Source organism: Rhinolophus hipposideros (genome assembly GCF_964194185.1).
Source record: "Rhinolophus hipposideros genome assembly, chromosome: 26".
NCBI classification, from domain to species: domain Eukaryota; kingdom Metazoa; phylum Chordata; class Mammalia; order Chiroptera; family Rhinolophidae; genus Rhinolophus; species Rhinolophus hipposideros.
This window is the reverse complement of record NC_138072.1, coordinates 296,089-311,984: the sequence shown is the minus strand read 5'-3', so window position 1 is coordinate 311,984 and position 15,896 is coordinate 296,089. Positions and strand designations below refer to the sequence as shown.

The window sequence follows — 15,896 nt, the reverse complement described above, 5'->3', positions numbered from 1 at the left end:
GAGACTAGTCTTTAATAAAGCATTTCCCAATTCAAAGAGTGTCACGAAAAATGAGCCAATTTCAACTGTAGTTTGTGCCACCTGACATCTAGAGAGCCCTCCTAGAGAGCCCTCCTTCAGTCTTTGTCATTGAAAAATCAAATGTCTACCACTTTTCTCCTTTTCTGGAACTGGACTCCAACCCGACCTTGAGAATGACTGAGCCTGATGAAGTCAGCTTATGAACCATCAAGTTCTTCCGTCTTAATCTGTACCAGTCCAGGGCGCCAACATTCTAGGATTCTATCTAAAGAGGCACACTGTACCAAAACCCAGGAGATACGTAATTATCTACCCAAGAAAATACGTTTAAGATCTGCATGCTGCCACCTACTAAACAGTGAATGAAAGAAATCAAAAAGACCTACACATATGGGGAAACTACTACATCCATAGATTAGAAGAATCGATATAGTTCAGATATCAATTCTCCCCCAAACTATCCATACTTATACATTTAATACAGTCCCAACCAAAATCCAACAGCCTTGTTGGCAGAAATCAATAAGCTAATCCTAAAATGTATATGGAAAAGGAACTGAAATAGCCAAAAACAATTTTAAAAAAGAACAAAGTTTGAGGACTCTCACTACCTCATTTCAAGACTTATGAGAAAGTTTCACTAATCAAGACCATATGGTATCACTGAGAGGACGAATGTGGACTGACAGACTCGGACAAAGTCCAGGGACAGACCCAGACATGTGTGAGCTGATTTTCAACAAAGGTGCCAGGGCAATTTAGCGAGAAAAGGGTAGGTAGTCTTTTCAAGCAATGGTACTGGGACAATTAGACATCCATATGCAAAACCAGTGCTCTAGACCCACATCTTGTACCGTAAACAAAAATTACTTGAGATGGAGTCAAGACTTAAACGTAAAACCTAAAACTAGAAATTCTAGATGACTACATAGGAGAAAATGTTACTTCAGGTTAGGTAAAAATTTCTTAAGAAGGAAAAACACAAAAAGATTCATAAAATAAAAAGCTGATAAATTGGACCTCATTAAAATGAAAAACTTCTGTTATTTGAAAGACACTGCTACGAGCATGAAAAGTCAAGCCACCGACTGGAAAAAAGTTATTTGCAGAACACCTACCTGATAAAGGACTATATCCAGAATAAACAGAAATCGTACAACAATCCTATAAAAAGGGGGCAGGGCAAAACATTTGAAAAGACGCTTCACCAAAGAGATACATATACAGGTAGCAGACAGAGATATTTGACGTGTCATTAGCCATTAAAGAAATGCACATTAAAACCACAACGAGACATAACTACACATCTATCGGAATGGTCCTGAAGGAAATGAGATGTGGTCAAGTGCACAGGAACTTCGCTAAGTGACACCAAGGACACACAACGGGGATCCAGAAACCTACCAACTTACGCACAGCATCTCTTAAAGCTCTCTCATCCTCGACCATGACGGCCATGTCCTTCTGAACGGTCGACGCCACCACAACATCTAGCACGGCGGCCTTGGAAGCCATCTTGCAAATCATCTCATCGTGGGAAAACACACAGTAGCGGTGAAGCAGGCGGTAATGCTCCACACATTGACGGCCTAAGGGCAGCTGCAGAGGAAGAGGGAGGGAAGCTCATGAGACCACCTTCCTCCTTCCATTTCCACACTTCTGACCTTTACCGTCAAACTACCAAAGCTCTCACCTGGGTCAGACACTCATCAACTCTTAAAAGCAGAATCTAAGGGGCCTTGGGCTTTCCTTAATCTTTGTATCTACCAGATCTGGCATACTAGGTGCCTTAATTCAAAAGGGGTTTAAAACACCCAATGTTAATGCAGCACTGTCCACAACAATACAGACTCTAATGGAAAACAGGAATTGACACAGTTCCTAAAACAACTGTGCTCAACCAGAGGGGCTCACCTACTTCAGGGAACAATAATGGTCCAAAAACTGAAACAAAATAATTAGGTACGGTGGATTGGATTATTGTTCAGAAAAACCCTGAAACAAGGTTGTAAGTCATAAGTCAAAATTTAACATCACACACTTAAACTAGACAGTCCTTTATAGGTAGACGGAAAGTTTATTAACATAAAAACCCACATTAAAAACTAACTGAAACCAAATGTGTTGTGAAAAACTGCTGTGTTGTGGACAACTTAAGCTTGTGCTGTACAAGGTGGTCTTAAGACTGGACTGTCTGTTACCAGTTTGCAATGAGATACTGAGCTGTAGCCAAAATGTCAGAGACCCTTCTTCATCAACTCTGGCTACGAAAGGAAAAACTGTCACTGGAGTTGAGCAGGGTTGCCTGGCGGACAACACGGGCAGCAACAGGTTTAAGCCACCATGACCCGACATTCCCAAACGTCCCACACAAGCCTGCAGGAGGCCGTCACAACCCCATACCCAGTCCACAGTGCAGAAGTTCACGGCCTCAGCAAAATTAAAGCCTTGATTGAAGCCACTGTGGTAGGCTCGTGGGAACGTGATCACAAACTCCCCCGCACACTGGTTAGTCCGGTAAACCTACAGAGACAGAAGGGGAGACTTTTAGTGACATTCTCACAAAAGACAATGTGGACACAGACTGTCAGATGACTCTCCACCAGGGGCAGCTTTCCACCAATTAAAAGCCAGGAAAAAAACAAAAAAAACCCAGAACCACCACAACCACCATGTCGGTGGGAATACCACCCAGAGATACTAGCTTCTGCCCTAAGATGGGAGTGCTGCCCCAAACTACCAGGGCTGACTAGCACCTGAAAAGAAAACATGCTTATGCTCCAAAAACACGGCTACATCCAGCGTCAGAACACGTCTTTCTAAGTGTAGCCACGACTAAGAACAAGCTATATTGCTGTACCAAAATGGGATTTCCTACCAACTAAAAAAGAGTTCCAGCTGTTTCAAGGACCTTATCCCACAGTGCCCTTCTTGATTTGGACCCCAAACTTACCTCTAATCATAAATTTCCCCTTTCCCACCACCCTCACCCAAAAAGCACCTTATTGCTCTAGGCACACAAATCCTCAGAAGGAGCTTATTAGTATATAATAATATTAGGTGTCTCCTCATCAATGGGCCTCCAAAATATACTTCTCAGTAACTGGGAACTTGTTAGATACGCGAGTTCTCGGGTACAACCCAAACCCACAGTACAAGACCACTGGGGGGTGGCCCTCAGCCATGTGTGTTGTTCTGACACAGACCAAAGTCTGAAGACCACCCCCCCACACCAGCACAGCTCCTTCTGCAGAGACCAGGGCTCCCTCCCCCAGCTCTTTGCGCCAAGTCTTAGTGCAAATGTCATTCTGAACTCTTTCTGATTCTCCACGGAGTCAATGGGTCAGCCTCCAACTTGACAGCACCATCAGACCACTGCACCCTTCCATTAGTATCTGTCTTTTTTCTTGAAGTGTGACTCCCCAGTGTGTAAGTTCATTCTTCTGCCTCTGTCGGTCCAGAATCGAATAATTCCATGTGGTCTGCTCAATTATTAAACAGCCAGGGCCAGAGGACTCATTTAAGACAAGCTACTCACATCGGATCAGACAGATCAATCTGTGGGGGGGGTGGGGGGAGTGGGGGGCAGTGAGTCAATGTGGAAAATTCCAACAGCAAGATGGTGTTTTGGTAGTCATTGGTCATTATTTTCTAAGCTACGATGCCTCAAAGAAGTATTGTTTTTCATCTGACCCCATTTACTGGCCTATGAACCCAAAAGCATAAAATTTGGGTCACAGGAAGATCAAGAATTTCCTTTAACACTGTGTATGTATCGTTTCCAGTTGATTGAGCTAAACTGGAGTCCTCAACTTCCTACATCTCCATCTAAACCCCACAACATCCGGGTATTCTCCAAAGGAAGCCAGTGTACAAGTGTCACTTCATGAAAACTGCTGAGCAGAAACGTCACTCAGAGTACCTTTCAGTCTAGAGTGGGAACCCTGGAGTCCAAGCTCAAGAACTTGAAATATGTTTCTCCTTAAAATAAGCTTAATTAGGGGTTGGGGTGTAACGTAACCAGGATCTACAAGCATGGCACTTCAGTTCGTCACTCAAAACGAAGATCACGTCGAGTCAATAAATCCTTTTTTAAAGTAGGTCAAGAGTATGAAGTATTCTGGCATCAGAATTTAGACCTAATTCCACGCTTACAGAACCTAGCCACGGTCACAGTAATCTGTCCTAACAAATAACATATTCACTAGGGTTTTGCTTTGCTGCAGGGCAGGAATGAGGTGGAAAACAAACATGGCAGCGTGGAGAGCACCGAGTGGTGATGGGCGCACAGCTGTGTGTGCTGAATGCACCTGGACGGCAGCCAAGGAAAGCAAGAACTGCACTTGTTATTTGTAAAGTAAGGTTGCTCAGAATCAAGTTATCAGCTGCAACAAATGAGTGTGACATGGCACCCAATCCACCAACTGAACAGTGGTTTCTCCCCTAAAGTCATGCTGTGGACAACACATAAGCTAATCAACTCCCTAAAAGGTGAGTCCCAGGGACAGGGAGAAGTGGCGCCTGGAGCCGGGCGGCAGGAGGGCGGCTGAGGACGTACCGGCACTTGGTGCGTCATGAGGGTGTTGGGGTTCATGATGGTCACAAGCTGGTGGAGCAGGTCGGGCTGGGACACAAAGAGCTCGGGGGCGAGCCTCTTCATGACGTTCTCGAGTTGCTCGGCAGCATACCCTGGGACGCCATACCAGGTTTTCGGCTCACCCCTGAAAATAGATTGTAAAAATAGCTACATCAATCTCGAAAAACATGTAAACATGAAATTTCAGCAGCATCTGCAAACCACACACACACAATCGATCCGCAGCATGAGCAAAGCTTGGCGAGAAGCAGGTCGTCCTTTTCAGAGCCCGCTTTGAGCTGGTGCGGTACAGGAATGTCCGGCTGAAAAGGCAGCATCAGAAATGTGACCTGAACATGGGCAGTGCATTCCCTCTCCAGCACGGAGTCTCCAACTGGGGCGTCGAGCTGAGGTCCCTCTCATCCCTCCCTTTTGTCGGACCCTTTGGACAATGAAGGCACCTAGAATTGCTGAGAATTGCAGGCATCATGTTCAGCTCCGGGCTATGTGCTTTCCCCAGTTTCCTACAGCAAATGACGAGGCATGGAAACTCCCATCTTTTCTTCCCTATTCATTCTGCCCGATGAGCTTAAATCAGACACTAGGGCAATTAGGATTTCTAAAAAGAGCTCTTATTCTTCAAACCACTTTAAACTGTCAACCACTTAATCTGTAACAGCCCTGTGGAATATGGTAAATACGATCCTCACTTCACAGCTGGGAGCAATTGCCTCGGGAAGCAGAACCCATACTCTACACACACGCCAACTCCCTCTTTCTTGTGGTATACCCTCAAATTCCTGGTGTGGGGACTCAAGTGAGTTATAGATCTTCAAATATTTTTGTACTGAGAAAGCAAGGGAAATGGAGGGGGGCGAAAAACAGATGTGAAAGAAAAAATGGCTTTGGTTGAAGAGTTTAAAAAGTAAAGAAGTCCTACTATCGCGCCCCACACACTTGGACCAGGCCCCCCGACTGTGTGCTGAGACCAGAACTGAACCCAGAGCAGCAGCAGCCTGGGGCCTGGAGGACGCCAGGGAGCCTGCCCTGCATTCCTCTGCCACCAGGGGTCCCACAGCCACAGCAAGGCGCAGGGCTGTCCCCTTAACGTGAGTAACGGCTTCTGTGCCAACTGGGTCAAAGCTGTCTGCTTTGTATCCCCAGAAACATGCTACACTTGAAAACAGTGGCTGTGCCATTCAGGGGGGCTCGTGGATTCCCTAGGAATACTCAATAACCTGTCTTAACTTACGGTGCCTGTCCCAACAGCAGTGAAAAATCAGTAAGGAAAGAAAAACCCAGCTCTTGGCTCTCCATATGCAGTTAAGAGACGTGTCCTCACTAAGAGTAAGTAAGACACCGCTGAGGTGCAGGCTGCCAACCTGGCTGGCACCCTCGTCAGTTCCGCAGAGCTTCTTACCAGTGCAGATAGTTAATCGAGTAGCTCCAGTGGTCTTCAATGTGCCAGCAGAATGAAGAGAAGCACATTCCCACATACAGCCAGGGGAGCTTCATGCCACAGATGTCGGCGGTGATGTGGGCCAGCACAGACTGCTCCATCACCGGCATGTTATTCAAATTCCAGCCGCTGTCCAGATACTCCTAAAGAGGAGGAGACAAAAGCGTAGGAAGGTTGGGCTGTATCGTGCGACCATTTTACAAGTCTGACAGTTTCAAGAAGATGGATAAAAACAGTTTCCTTAAAAACAAAAAGGTTGGGCAGGAGGGCGGGGAGAAGCAGCCATGCTGACTTCTTGGATGCCAAACTTTTGTCACTTGTACAGAAATAGACTCTCATAGTTTTGTGCCCGCCCTGCCCCCTGCTGAGCACACACACAGGCGCTGGTGAACTAATCTGCAGTGTCACTGCAGTGTCAGGACAGTGGTGCTGGGAGTAGGGAGGGTGGCTGTCCTCACAAGGGGCAGGTGGCGAGAAAGAGCGACAGGGCGGCTCCCGGGACCCGTGGGAACACCGTGCTGCTGCTTCCAGTGCTGGTTACTTGGGCAAATTCATCAGGCTGCACACATACAGTCGTGTTCTTTTCTGTGTACAGGTTAGATTTCAAAAAGCTTACAAAAAATAAACCAGTCTGACTTCCTACTGGGACAGGATAGAAACCTTCCTAGGAGTTCGCTAGTGTGAGAAATAATGGGCTCAAACATCAAAGTTCAAAGATAAGTAGGTCTGGTTCCAATCCCTCCAATTTTCTTCAAAAGGAGAAACCAAAGGTAAGACTCTGAAGGCCAAGGCAAAAGTAATTTTCCCATGTCATCACAATGCAGTGGCACAGTTGGGACTAGAATTCTTCTGTGGGTTCTTTCTACTTTTCTTGAAATCATTAAAAGTCTGGTAATTAAGGATCCGCTGGAAGTAATCATAAAGCACTTCAAGCCAACCAAACAGAAACTGAATTACTAACCCACGGTCCAAGCTACAGATATTTCTGCAGTGAGGCTGCTGCCAATCTTTATTATCAAGGACACGCTCAACGACCAGGTGTCCTCTCCAAACACAGGGCCGCCCAGCAGAGCCTACCTCTTCCTCTGGGGAGAATCTGACCTTCCCGTCTCGGACAGGAAAGCCGCTGCCAAATTCTTTTGAGGCGATATCGGCTCCATATTCTACTGTGACATCCTCTTCAATAGTGCTTACCAGTCGCCAAAATTCTTTCTCAACTAGTTCTGTGGGAACCATCTGGAAACGAAACATGAGGAAGAGAAAAACATGCATTTCCTCCGACACCCACACACTGCCCATGAGCCATCTGACTGGACAGGCTAAGTGACAGGAGCCCCAGGACAGTATCCCAAGGAACAACTGTCTCCAACGTGCCACAATCAAGCCCGGGCACTTCAGACGAGAACACTACTTTCTAAAAGGAATTCAACAATACAAAGAATAAGAACTGATTAAAAATTTGTATACTGCTATCACAAACCTGGCCACTACTGTAAACGGGAGTCAAGGAAAGCAAAATGCGGACACTGAAGAACTGACGGTGTTTTTCTGTTTGGACAAATGGAATGTACAACGTGGCTGACTGACGTACGGCAGTGACAGTGGGCTGTGTCAGAATGATGCTTCCTCCTGACATGTGTTCAAACACTCCACCCACGTCCACCAGAGCGCTCACTGTTCTCACTAGACCTGGCTCAGAGGGGCGCAGGCAACCATGATGACCAGGGGACACAGCGGGCCACCAGACAGTGTCTGGATGGTGTGGCTGTCTGATGTGAATCCAAAGTCCTTATCCCTCAAAGTCCTTATCTTTTAAGTAAAATAAAAAGCCAACCACAGATGGAAGAGGTCATATACAAGTCACCAGGAGTAGTTAAGCAAACAAATGAAGAAATAATATCACACATGAGGGGTCAAAAGAACCAAAAACTCAAATGGAGTATAATTTGAGATTATAAACCCATTAAATAAACATTGGAAGTAACTTAATAGCTAAAGTCAAGTGATGCTGGGGAAAAACCGGCTCACTCAACACTGCTGGGGCCCATAAATGACACAGCGACTAGGGTAGGGAAAAACGGATAAATACTCTCATCTGACCACAGTAACCATCCCAAGAAAATCATCCAACTAAAGCAGCAGGAAGTGTTTGCTGTAGCGCTGTTAGCAGTGAGAAAAAACACAGCTGAAGTACCCAGAATTATGGTAGAAAACCATGTAATTGTGGTGTGCTCACTGGATGAAATACTGAATGCTGAATGAAACATGCTATGCTTCCCAATGAGTCAGAGAGAATTTAAAATGAACTGACCCTACCGTGTAAGGTACGAACTTAGGCAACAGTGTGTATGTGTGTTCCCAATGCCCGGCACACTGGCTGGCACACAGGGGTCAAGCGACCCTTGTGGTGACCCTTGTGGTGACGTTCTCTGAGTTACATGAGCTGGGCGGAAAGAACTGCTGGAGCTCCTTTGTTGGTACTCCAGAAAGTACTAAAGATAAATCACTTGAGAGACTGGAATGCATTTTAAAGGACTGTGGGAATTTTAATACCACTAAACAAACTAGAGGTCTCACTGCGCATGCTGCGGATAGTTGGCGCGAAGCGCCAATTCAAATCTGTCTCCAGATACATGTTTCCCCGACAGTTCAGAAAACCCTAAAGCACTATGTGTGTACACACATGGACTGGCATGTTGAAGTAATCGGATTTGAACGCGTCTGCCATTTCCCCGAAAGTACGGAGGGTATAGTCCCGGGCCGCTTGCTCAAAGCCAAACGCTTCTTGAGGCTTACTGCACTCCTGCCAGAAAAAGACAAAGACAAAACGTTTTTGATCTCTATCTAACCTATGTATAGATATATAGATGAAAAAATCAGATTAAAATTACTTATGTAGTAAAATTCAATTCACTTAAAATAGAAAAAAGTCTGGATGAATATACATCAAAATATTAATGGCGGTTACCTATCGATTATGAACTCACACTTCTATTTCTAAAATCATTCAGTGTTCAAAAATATTTGCAAAGAGCATACAATGCTTCTTCCAATTAGAACACTTTAAGTGTAGTTATTAAAACTTCTTTCTGCCTCTTAGCTTCGGGCACAGCCGTGGGACTCGCTTCCAAGACCATCCTCTATTCAGATCCAGCCCAGTCTTCTTCAGGGGCCTTACTGTTATCAAGTGCCACATCCAAAACCCAAAGGCAAAGACAAAAAAATACTGTGAAGGAAACTTTCTAACGCTACCTACCTGTGCCATTAATTCTCACCTGAGCCAAACACTTAGGACACCTCCAGTCTCCCTTGGGCACATCGTGAAGCGGCGGGATCAAGCAAAAGGTATGGTAACTGTCATCACACCCATCACACAGGAGCAGCCGGTCCTCATCGTTGCCACTGCCACATAAGAGGCAGACATACAGGTCCACCTGTAGCAATGAAAATGGGCACAGAAGAAAGCAGCATGAGCCACCACTGATTCTGCAAAGTTCTAAGAATGAACGGGAGCTGAGGCACAATCCAGCCTGGCCACCCTGCTTCAAACGAAAATGCTGCTCCGCTAAGGGGAACTGAGCACGGAAATGCTTCACCGCCCCCCGTAACAAGGTCTCCCAGCACCTCAGGCATTCCCACTTCTAACATGCTTCCTCACTGATGTGTTTTAACGAAGTTTTCTATCTAACATCCAGTTTTAAGTAGCTTAGAAAAATTACGCGTTGGGTCATAAATTATTGGCCTACCCCAAAACAGAATTTATAAAGGAAAAACTCAATGTTTAAAAAAAGAAAACCATTTAAGTTAATTCACCATGCTACATTACTGCTTTATATTCTAATTAAGGAGTCATGGTTAAGAATTTCCCCTAATACACAGTGATAACAACACATCATCATTACCTGTTAGGGATTGAACTGTGTCTCCCCCAAATTCTTATGCTGAAGTCCTCAGCATATGACTGTATTTGGAGACAAGGTCTGTAAAGAGGCGATTAGGGTAAAATGGGTAGGCCTAACCCACTATGACTGGTGGTCTTGTAAAAAGAGGAGATCAGGACCCAGACACTACAGAGAAGAAACCGTGTGCAGACGCAGGGTGAGGACAGCCATCGGAAGCTAAGGTGAGGCCTTGGGAAAACACCAACCCTGCAGACAGGACCCCTGCATCTCAGACCTCTGTCCTCCAGAACTGTGGGAAAGGAAGTGTCTGTTGTTTCAGCCAGTGAGGGGTTCTGCTGTGGTGGCCCCAGCAAACTAATACATGACCTGGTAACAGAAAGTGAAGATTCCAACTGAACAGGAATCTCAGTCTTTCAGTCTTTTTGTTGTAGCAGGTAAAAGCTTGGGCTCTGCTACTTGACTGGTTATATTTTGGTGGGGAAGAGAAATGACATTGAGAAAGAAAACGTTTAGTTGCAGTAATTTCACATTCCAAGCAGGAAGGCGCTATTGTCAAGCTATTCGCTGGGCTCCAGAAGAGGGCAAGGAAAGAAGCTCGCAGACCCTCTCGGACACTCCCTGGACCTCAGCTCTGCCCAGTCCTCCGACCCCCACTCCGGTCCCTTTTCCTGCCTTGCTGCAAAGCTGGGAAACAGCAACTTGGTTTTTGATGGAGCCTTCAGCTCATTCGGAGGTGGGCTGGGGACACTCGAGCGATTGTAACATCACCTCACTTCCGGCCCTCTGTGCTCACTGGATGCCAGGAGTGGCTCCAGATGCCACCGCTGGGCTGGGGACACTTCCTCATATAGGAACGAACATGAGAAACTGAGCTGAAACGGTCTTTTCATTGTCCAACACCGTGAAGCACAAAAGTACACATGGGGATGGAAGTGCTCAGACACGACAACTCACTGCGCTGGTGGTTTTCTTAGGCCGACTCTTGGGCTTCTCCCTCTCACTTTCTACCACGTGCTCCTTCTTCTCCAGAGGTTCTTGCTTGAAGCTGCTTTTCACTTCTTTCTCTGCAAGAGGCGACCCAAGTCAGCCATTCCTCGGCTCCGCCAGCCCTTGGCTGCCTCCCTACCCTCCTCGCCTCCCTCCCAGAACACCGACACCAAGAGAACTTCACGTTTCTTCCCACTTCACCGCAGCAGCACCCAGTGTTCCTCTGTCCACTGGCTCGGTGCTCATCACCTTACGACAAAACGCAGACTGTCCCACCATTTAAAATCCAACACGCTGGAAGGTTCTGAGGAGGACGTGGCTCGGGTTTGCACACCCTTCAAAGAGGTGCTGAAGACACAGCGTTTGTAAGACCAGGGCATTACATGCACCGAGGCGAGCAAGCTCCTTCTGATTCAGACTGACGGAGACTGACCTCTCACCAGGGCACCTCCTCCCCAGTACAGACCGGCCTCGGAGACCTGAGACTACTTACCTCTCCAACACCGGCTGTCAGTTACTGAGCTATCATTGGTAGGCACTGTGCTAAACACTTCCCATAAGTTACTTAATCCTGATGTTAAAGGAAGTCAAGGAACAGCTCTAAGGTCATACAACTAACCAGTCAGTGGTTGAGCCAGGATTCAGATCCATATTTTAAAAAGTGCACCTACTTTCCATTACATCGTGTTGCCTTTCCACCAACTCGCCCAGCACTGAGAACCAACGTCAGTAACAGGCTCACTTGCATGTGCCTGCCTGCACAGGATACGGGATCTCTCTCAACAGAGTCCCAAACCTACCTCTCAGCAACTGACATCAAGCAAGGGCCAGGCAGCCAACTATAAAGCAACACTCAGATTTGGAAAGCATGTCTACCGGCCACGCTGCAATAAATCAGGCATTCAGTCAGAGGCACCTGTGCTCTTCACAATCACTCCTTTTCAATGAATGCTACTGAACCATATTTCAAAGGAGCAACTAGTGACAGCTAAGAAACTACAGCCCATCTCTAAGGAATCTCAGTCTTTCACTCTTGTTGTTGTAGCAGGTAAAAGCTTGGGCTCTGCTACTTGACTGGTTATATTTTGGTGGGGAAGGGAAATGATATTGAGAAAGAAAACGTTTAGTTGCAGTAATTTCACATTCCAAGCAGGAAGACGCTATTGTCAAGCTATTCGCTGGGCTCCAGAAGAGGGCAAACAGCACACATACACTCATCTGTTTGCACTCCTAATGGTCATTTGCTAGAGAAGGACATTAACATGTTAGTGTTTTACTTCTCGAGGACCAAGCCACGGATTAGCATGTAACAGTTGCTCCAATGTTTTCTTAATTAACAAACAATTGTTTTCACTGATTTACTTGTTACTACTTCCCTAGTTGGGGATAAATTTTCTTACCATTTTCACATTTTGGAGTTGGGCAACCCATTCGACGTCTCAGGTTATGAGTCCTGGCTTCTGTTGTCTCTTCCGGTTCTATTTTAATATTCATGGCCTTTAAAAAAAATTGTGATATACATGAATGTTTCCTTTAAAAACAAATAAGTCTTCTAAAATCCAACTGGAACCTCAAGGTGACTACAATCCTATAAATTGTCTCTATTAATAGGGAATTCAAAACGTAGTTCTCACTACCCTCCCGTGGGAGAGTACGCCCTTCAGAGTACTGTTATTTAAGGAATAGGTGAGGAATATTAGAAGTTACAAGAGTAGTCTCTACTTCAATAGGTCACAAAAACGGGAAAGGTAAAAGGATTAGGAACAAATCATGGGAAGTGTTACTATCCAAACGGGGAACAGCTCTTCTTTTCCTAATTCTCACCTACTCCCCTGATGCTTTCTTCAGTCACCATGAAACCAAAGCCCAGGCAGGGCAGTTATACACATAATTCCATCAGCCTGGAAGAGTTTGTCGGCTCCTTCCAAAGTCTTCTCACATTTATGGAAACCTCAGCTTCCACCCAGTTTTCTATTAAGTCTTTCAGTAAACTGTGACTATCAAACCACTCTTTTAACGTTGTGAAATTGTTCAGCATCCCCTTATCACCAAGGGTATATAAGCCACTCTCAGTTTCCATATTTTTTAAAATTTATTTTTCACTTATAGTTGACATACGTCCATTATTTCTTGAAGTGCTAATAACTATTGATAAAGCAAAGCACTGTCTGTGGTCTGTAATGCTGATGTGTTTTTGGAACTGAACTTGTTTGGTCATTTTTCTGTGTTCATTCATACATGGCCAGGACGTCCACTGGATGTTCCTGTGTTCATGCATACATGGTCAGGACGTCCACTGCAAACAGAACTTCTTCCTGGCTGATATCACCACCACTGTGCCAGCAGGAAGACCTAGGTATCCACTGCACTGGGCGTGTCATAAACATTTACAATCAAGATGTGCTCAAGCAAGAACTGACTTGTAGATTAATGGAACTTGAATTTTAAACATGCTTATGGGCATCAAATAATCCTAGTTTCCTATTCTGAGGTGATCTTGATTCTGAAAAATAGTCACTACATATTTTTAAATATCTAAGTGGAAAAACAATTCTCTTATTTACCCATTTCCTCAGGAAACAAAATGGCTTATTTCCTTCATCCTCACCAACAATCATTAAATAAATCACCAGACAGATTCAGAAACCATCCACTTCATTGTTAGGTCACCAGGTCACAGCTTCCCGGCTCTGAACTGCTCCTGATACACTACCATCACCGCTCACCTACTCCTAACACTCACATGAGCAGGGCAGGAAGCCACAACCTCCACACCTGTGTGTGGGAACTAAGGAACCAGCAAAACACACTTCTCCCAAAGCAAACTGTCTTGCTCTACAGTCTCTCATGCCTGCTGATCTTGCCTCATGTTTCACCTTACATAGTCAATGCTCCTCCCCCAATGCTGCATCATTATTTTGTCTTTGCATTAAATGTTTGCTACAGATTCCATACTCCTTTTTCCAGGAAGCCTGAGAAAAATAGAAAATAGCTTTAGCTATCTTCGAAACTCTTTTTTTAAAAAAGCTAGCTCTTTTCACCCCAAATCTCCGTGGCTTCACATCTTCTAGCATTACTCCCCAATAAATAGTGCCTAACTTCATGAGGGTAACAGGCAAACCAGACACCATTCTTCCCAAGACTCTATTAACAATTAAGCAGCCGTGTGTCCAGGCAGCATAAACCTAGAAATCGATTCCTTACCCCTCTGACAGTAAACTCCCCCAAGTGTAAAAGCTAGAACTCCCCCCGGTGGGGTGGACAACGTTTGAAACTAGCAGAGTGTGTGCCCAAGCGAAATCCAGTGTCAGGCAGGCATGAGTCGAGCCGGTCTCACCTCTGCTCTCATGCGTTTTGCTCGCCGAGCTGGGGGGCACGTCTCCAAAGGCTGCACAGACTGCCTCTGGGGAATATCATGGGGCTTGTACTCCTTGTCCTTGGTGTCTGTGGCCAGGTTTGGCTTCTGCAGACACTGGAAAAAACACATTGTACCGATGAGTTTCCCCTCTTTCTGAATCTTAGAGAATTTCATTGGATTTTTGCAAGATATATTTTGCAATTGTCTCTGTGCATTCATAACAGGTCCACAATTTTTAAAATCTAGATAAGCACAGAGACACGTCTGCAGTTGCCAATCACACATCTGGCAGCTTTAAAAAAAATTTTTAGCAAGTGAATAGTGTTGCTTCCATCCATGTCATTGTTAGTGTCACCAGTGGGCTCACAGCACTCCCAGTGGGCCAGCCGCATGCAGCCCTGCTTACACGTGTCAATTAACTGAAGGCCCAATTGTTAGAAAAGCCCCTTAAAAGTTCCCAAAATAACTTTCCATAATCAAAATACCTCATTTTCTGCATTTGTCACAACTGATGAGCCTATACTGACGTGTCATCGTCACCCAGAGTCCCCAGCGGACATTAGGGTCACCCTTGGACTTGTGCCTTCTGTGGGTTTGCACAAGTGTGTACTGACATGTCGGGTCCCATCCAGAGGAGTTTCACGTCCCTAAACCTCCTCTGTGCTCTGCCTACTCATCCCTCCCTCCCACCCCCAAGCCCTGGCAGCCACTGACCTACTGTCTCCTCACTTGTGCCTTTTCCAGAACGTCACAGAGTTGGAAGCATTTTCAGATGGGCTCCCTTCACTTACAAATATGCATTTAAAGTTCCTCCATGTATTTTCATGGATTGAGAGCTCATTTCTTTATAGTGCTGAATAATATTCCTTGTCTGAATGAATTTATTCTTCATCCACTGGACATCTAGGTTACTTTCAAGTTTTGGTGAATATGACTAATACACCTGCTATGAACATCCATGAGCAGGTATGTTTCGTGTGAACGTTAAGTTTTCAGCTCCTCTGGGTCAATGCCAAGGTGTGTGACTGCTGGATCGTCTGCTGAGTGTGTTTCCTTTTCGAACAATCCGCCTCACTGTCCTGCAGAGGCTGCACCGTCCACACCCAGCCCCGACCCCCAGGGAGAGCGTGCTGCTCCCACATCCTCCCAGCGTCAGTGTCATCAGCGCCCTGGATTGTGTCGCGCTAACTGGGTACAGTGCTACCTCGCTCGTTTCCATTCTTTTTAAAAACATTAATACATGTATTCCCATTCTCCTTTCCTCTAAGAATTCTTTTCAAAAACAGACATGAACATAAAAACATGTGCACAAAGAATGCTCAGCATAGTATTATAATAAAAAATTGGAGGCAATCTAAACACTCAGCAATAGGAGAAATCAAACCAAGCTCTGGTTATAAAAATGGAATGCCACAGAGTCATAAAAAACAGTGTCTTCAAAATTATTTGATGCCATGGCAAATGCTTATGATGTGCTGGGTAGGAAAACAAAGCAGGACCCAATCTGTACATGACGAATATACTCCCTCTCAATTTGTACGGATGTTCAATAGAAAGGCTTGGGGAAGAACACAGGAGAGGATTGGCAGTGAT

The 15,896-nt window shown here is 45.4% G+C and overlaps 1 protein-coding gene across 1 annotated transcript in view; it reads right to left on the bottom strand.

Moving 5' to 3' along the window:
* The window catches only part of KDM5B (lysine demethylase 5B), a 50,164-nt gene that overhangs the window by 17,227 nt on the left and 17,041 nt on the right, over positions 1-15,896 (bottom strand). The window contains exons 5-14 of the mRNA XM_081039186.1: positions 14,283-14,417; positions 12,346-12,442; positions 10,913-11,022; positions 9,332-9,490; positions 8,740-8,859; positions 7,134-7,292; positions 6,018-6,199; positions 4,580-4,742; positions 2,425-2,544; positions 1,426-1,620 (exon numbers count right to left, since the gene is read on the bottom strand). Coding sequence (XP_080895312.1) covers positions 1,426-1,620; positions 2,425-2,544; positions 4,580-4,742; positions 6,018-6,199; positions 7,134-7,292; positions 8,740-8,859; positions 9,332-9,490; positions 10,913-11,022; positions 12,346-12,442; positions 14,283-14,417 — 1,440 coding nt within the window. The remainder of the gene's footprint in view (positions 1-1,425; positions 1,621-2,424; positions 2,545-4,579; positions 4,743-6,017; positions 6,200-7,133; positions 7,293-8,739; positions 8,860-9,331; positions 9,491-10,912; positions 11,023-12,345; positions 12,443-14,282; positions 14,418-15,896) is intronic.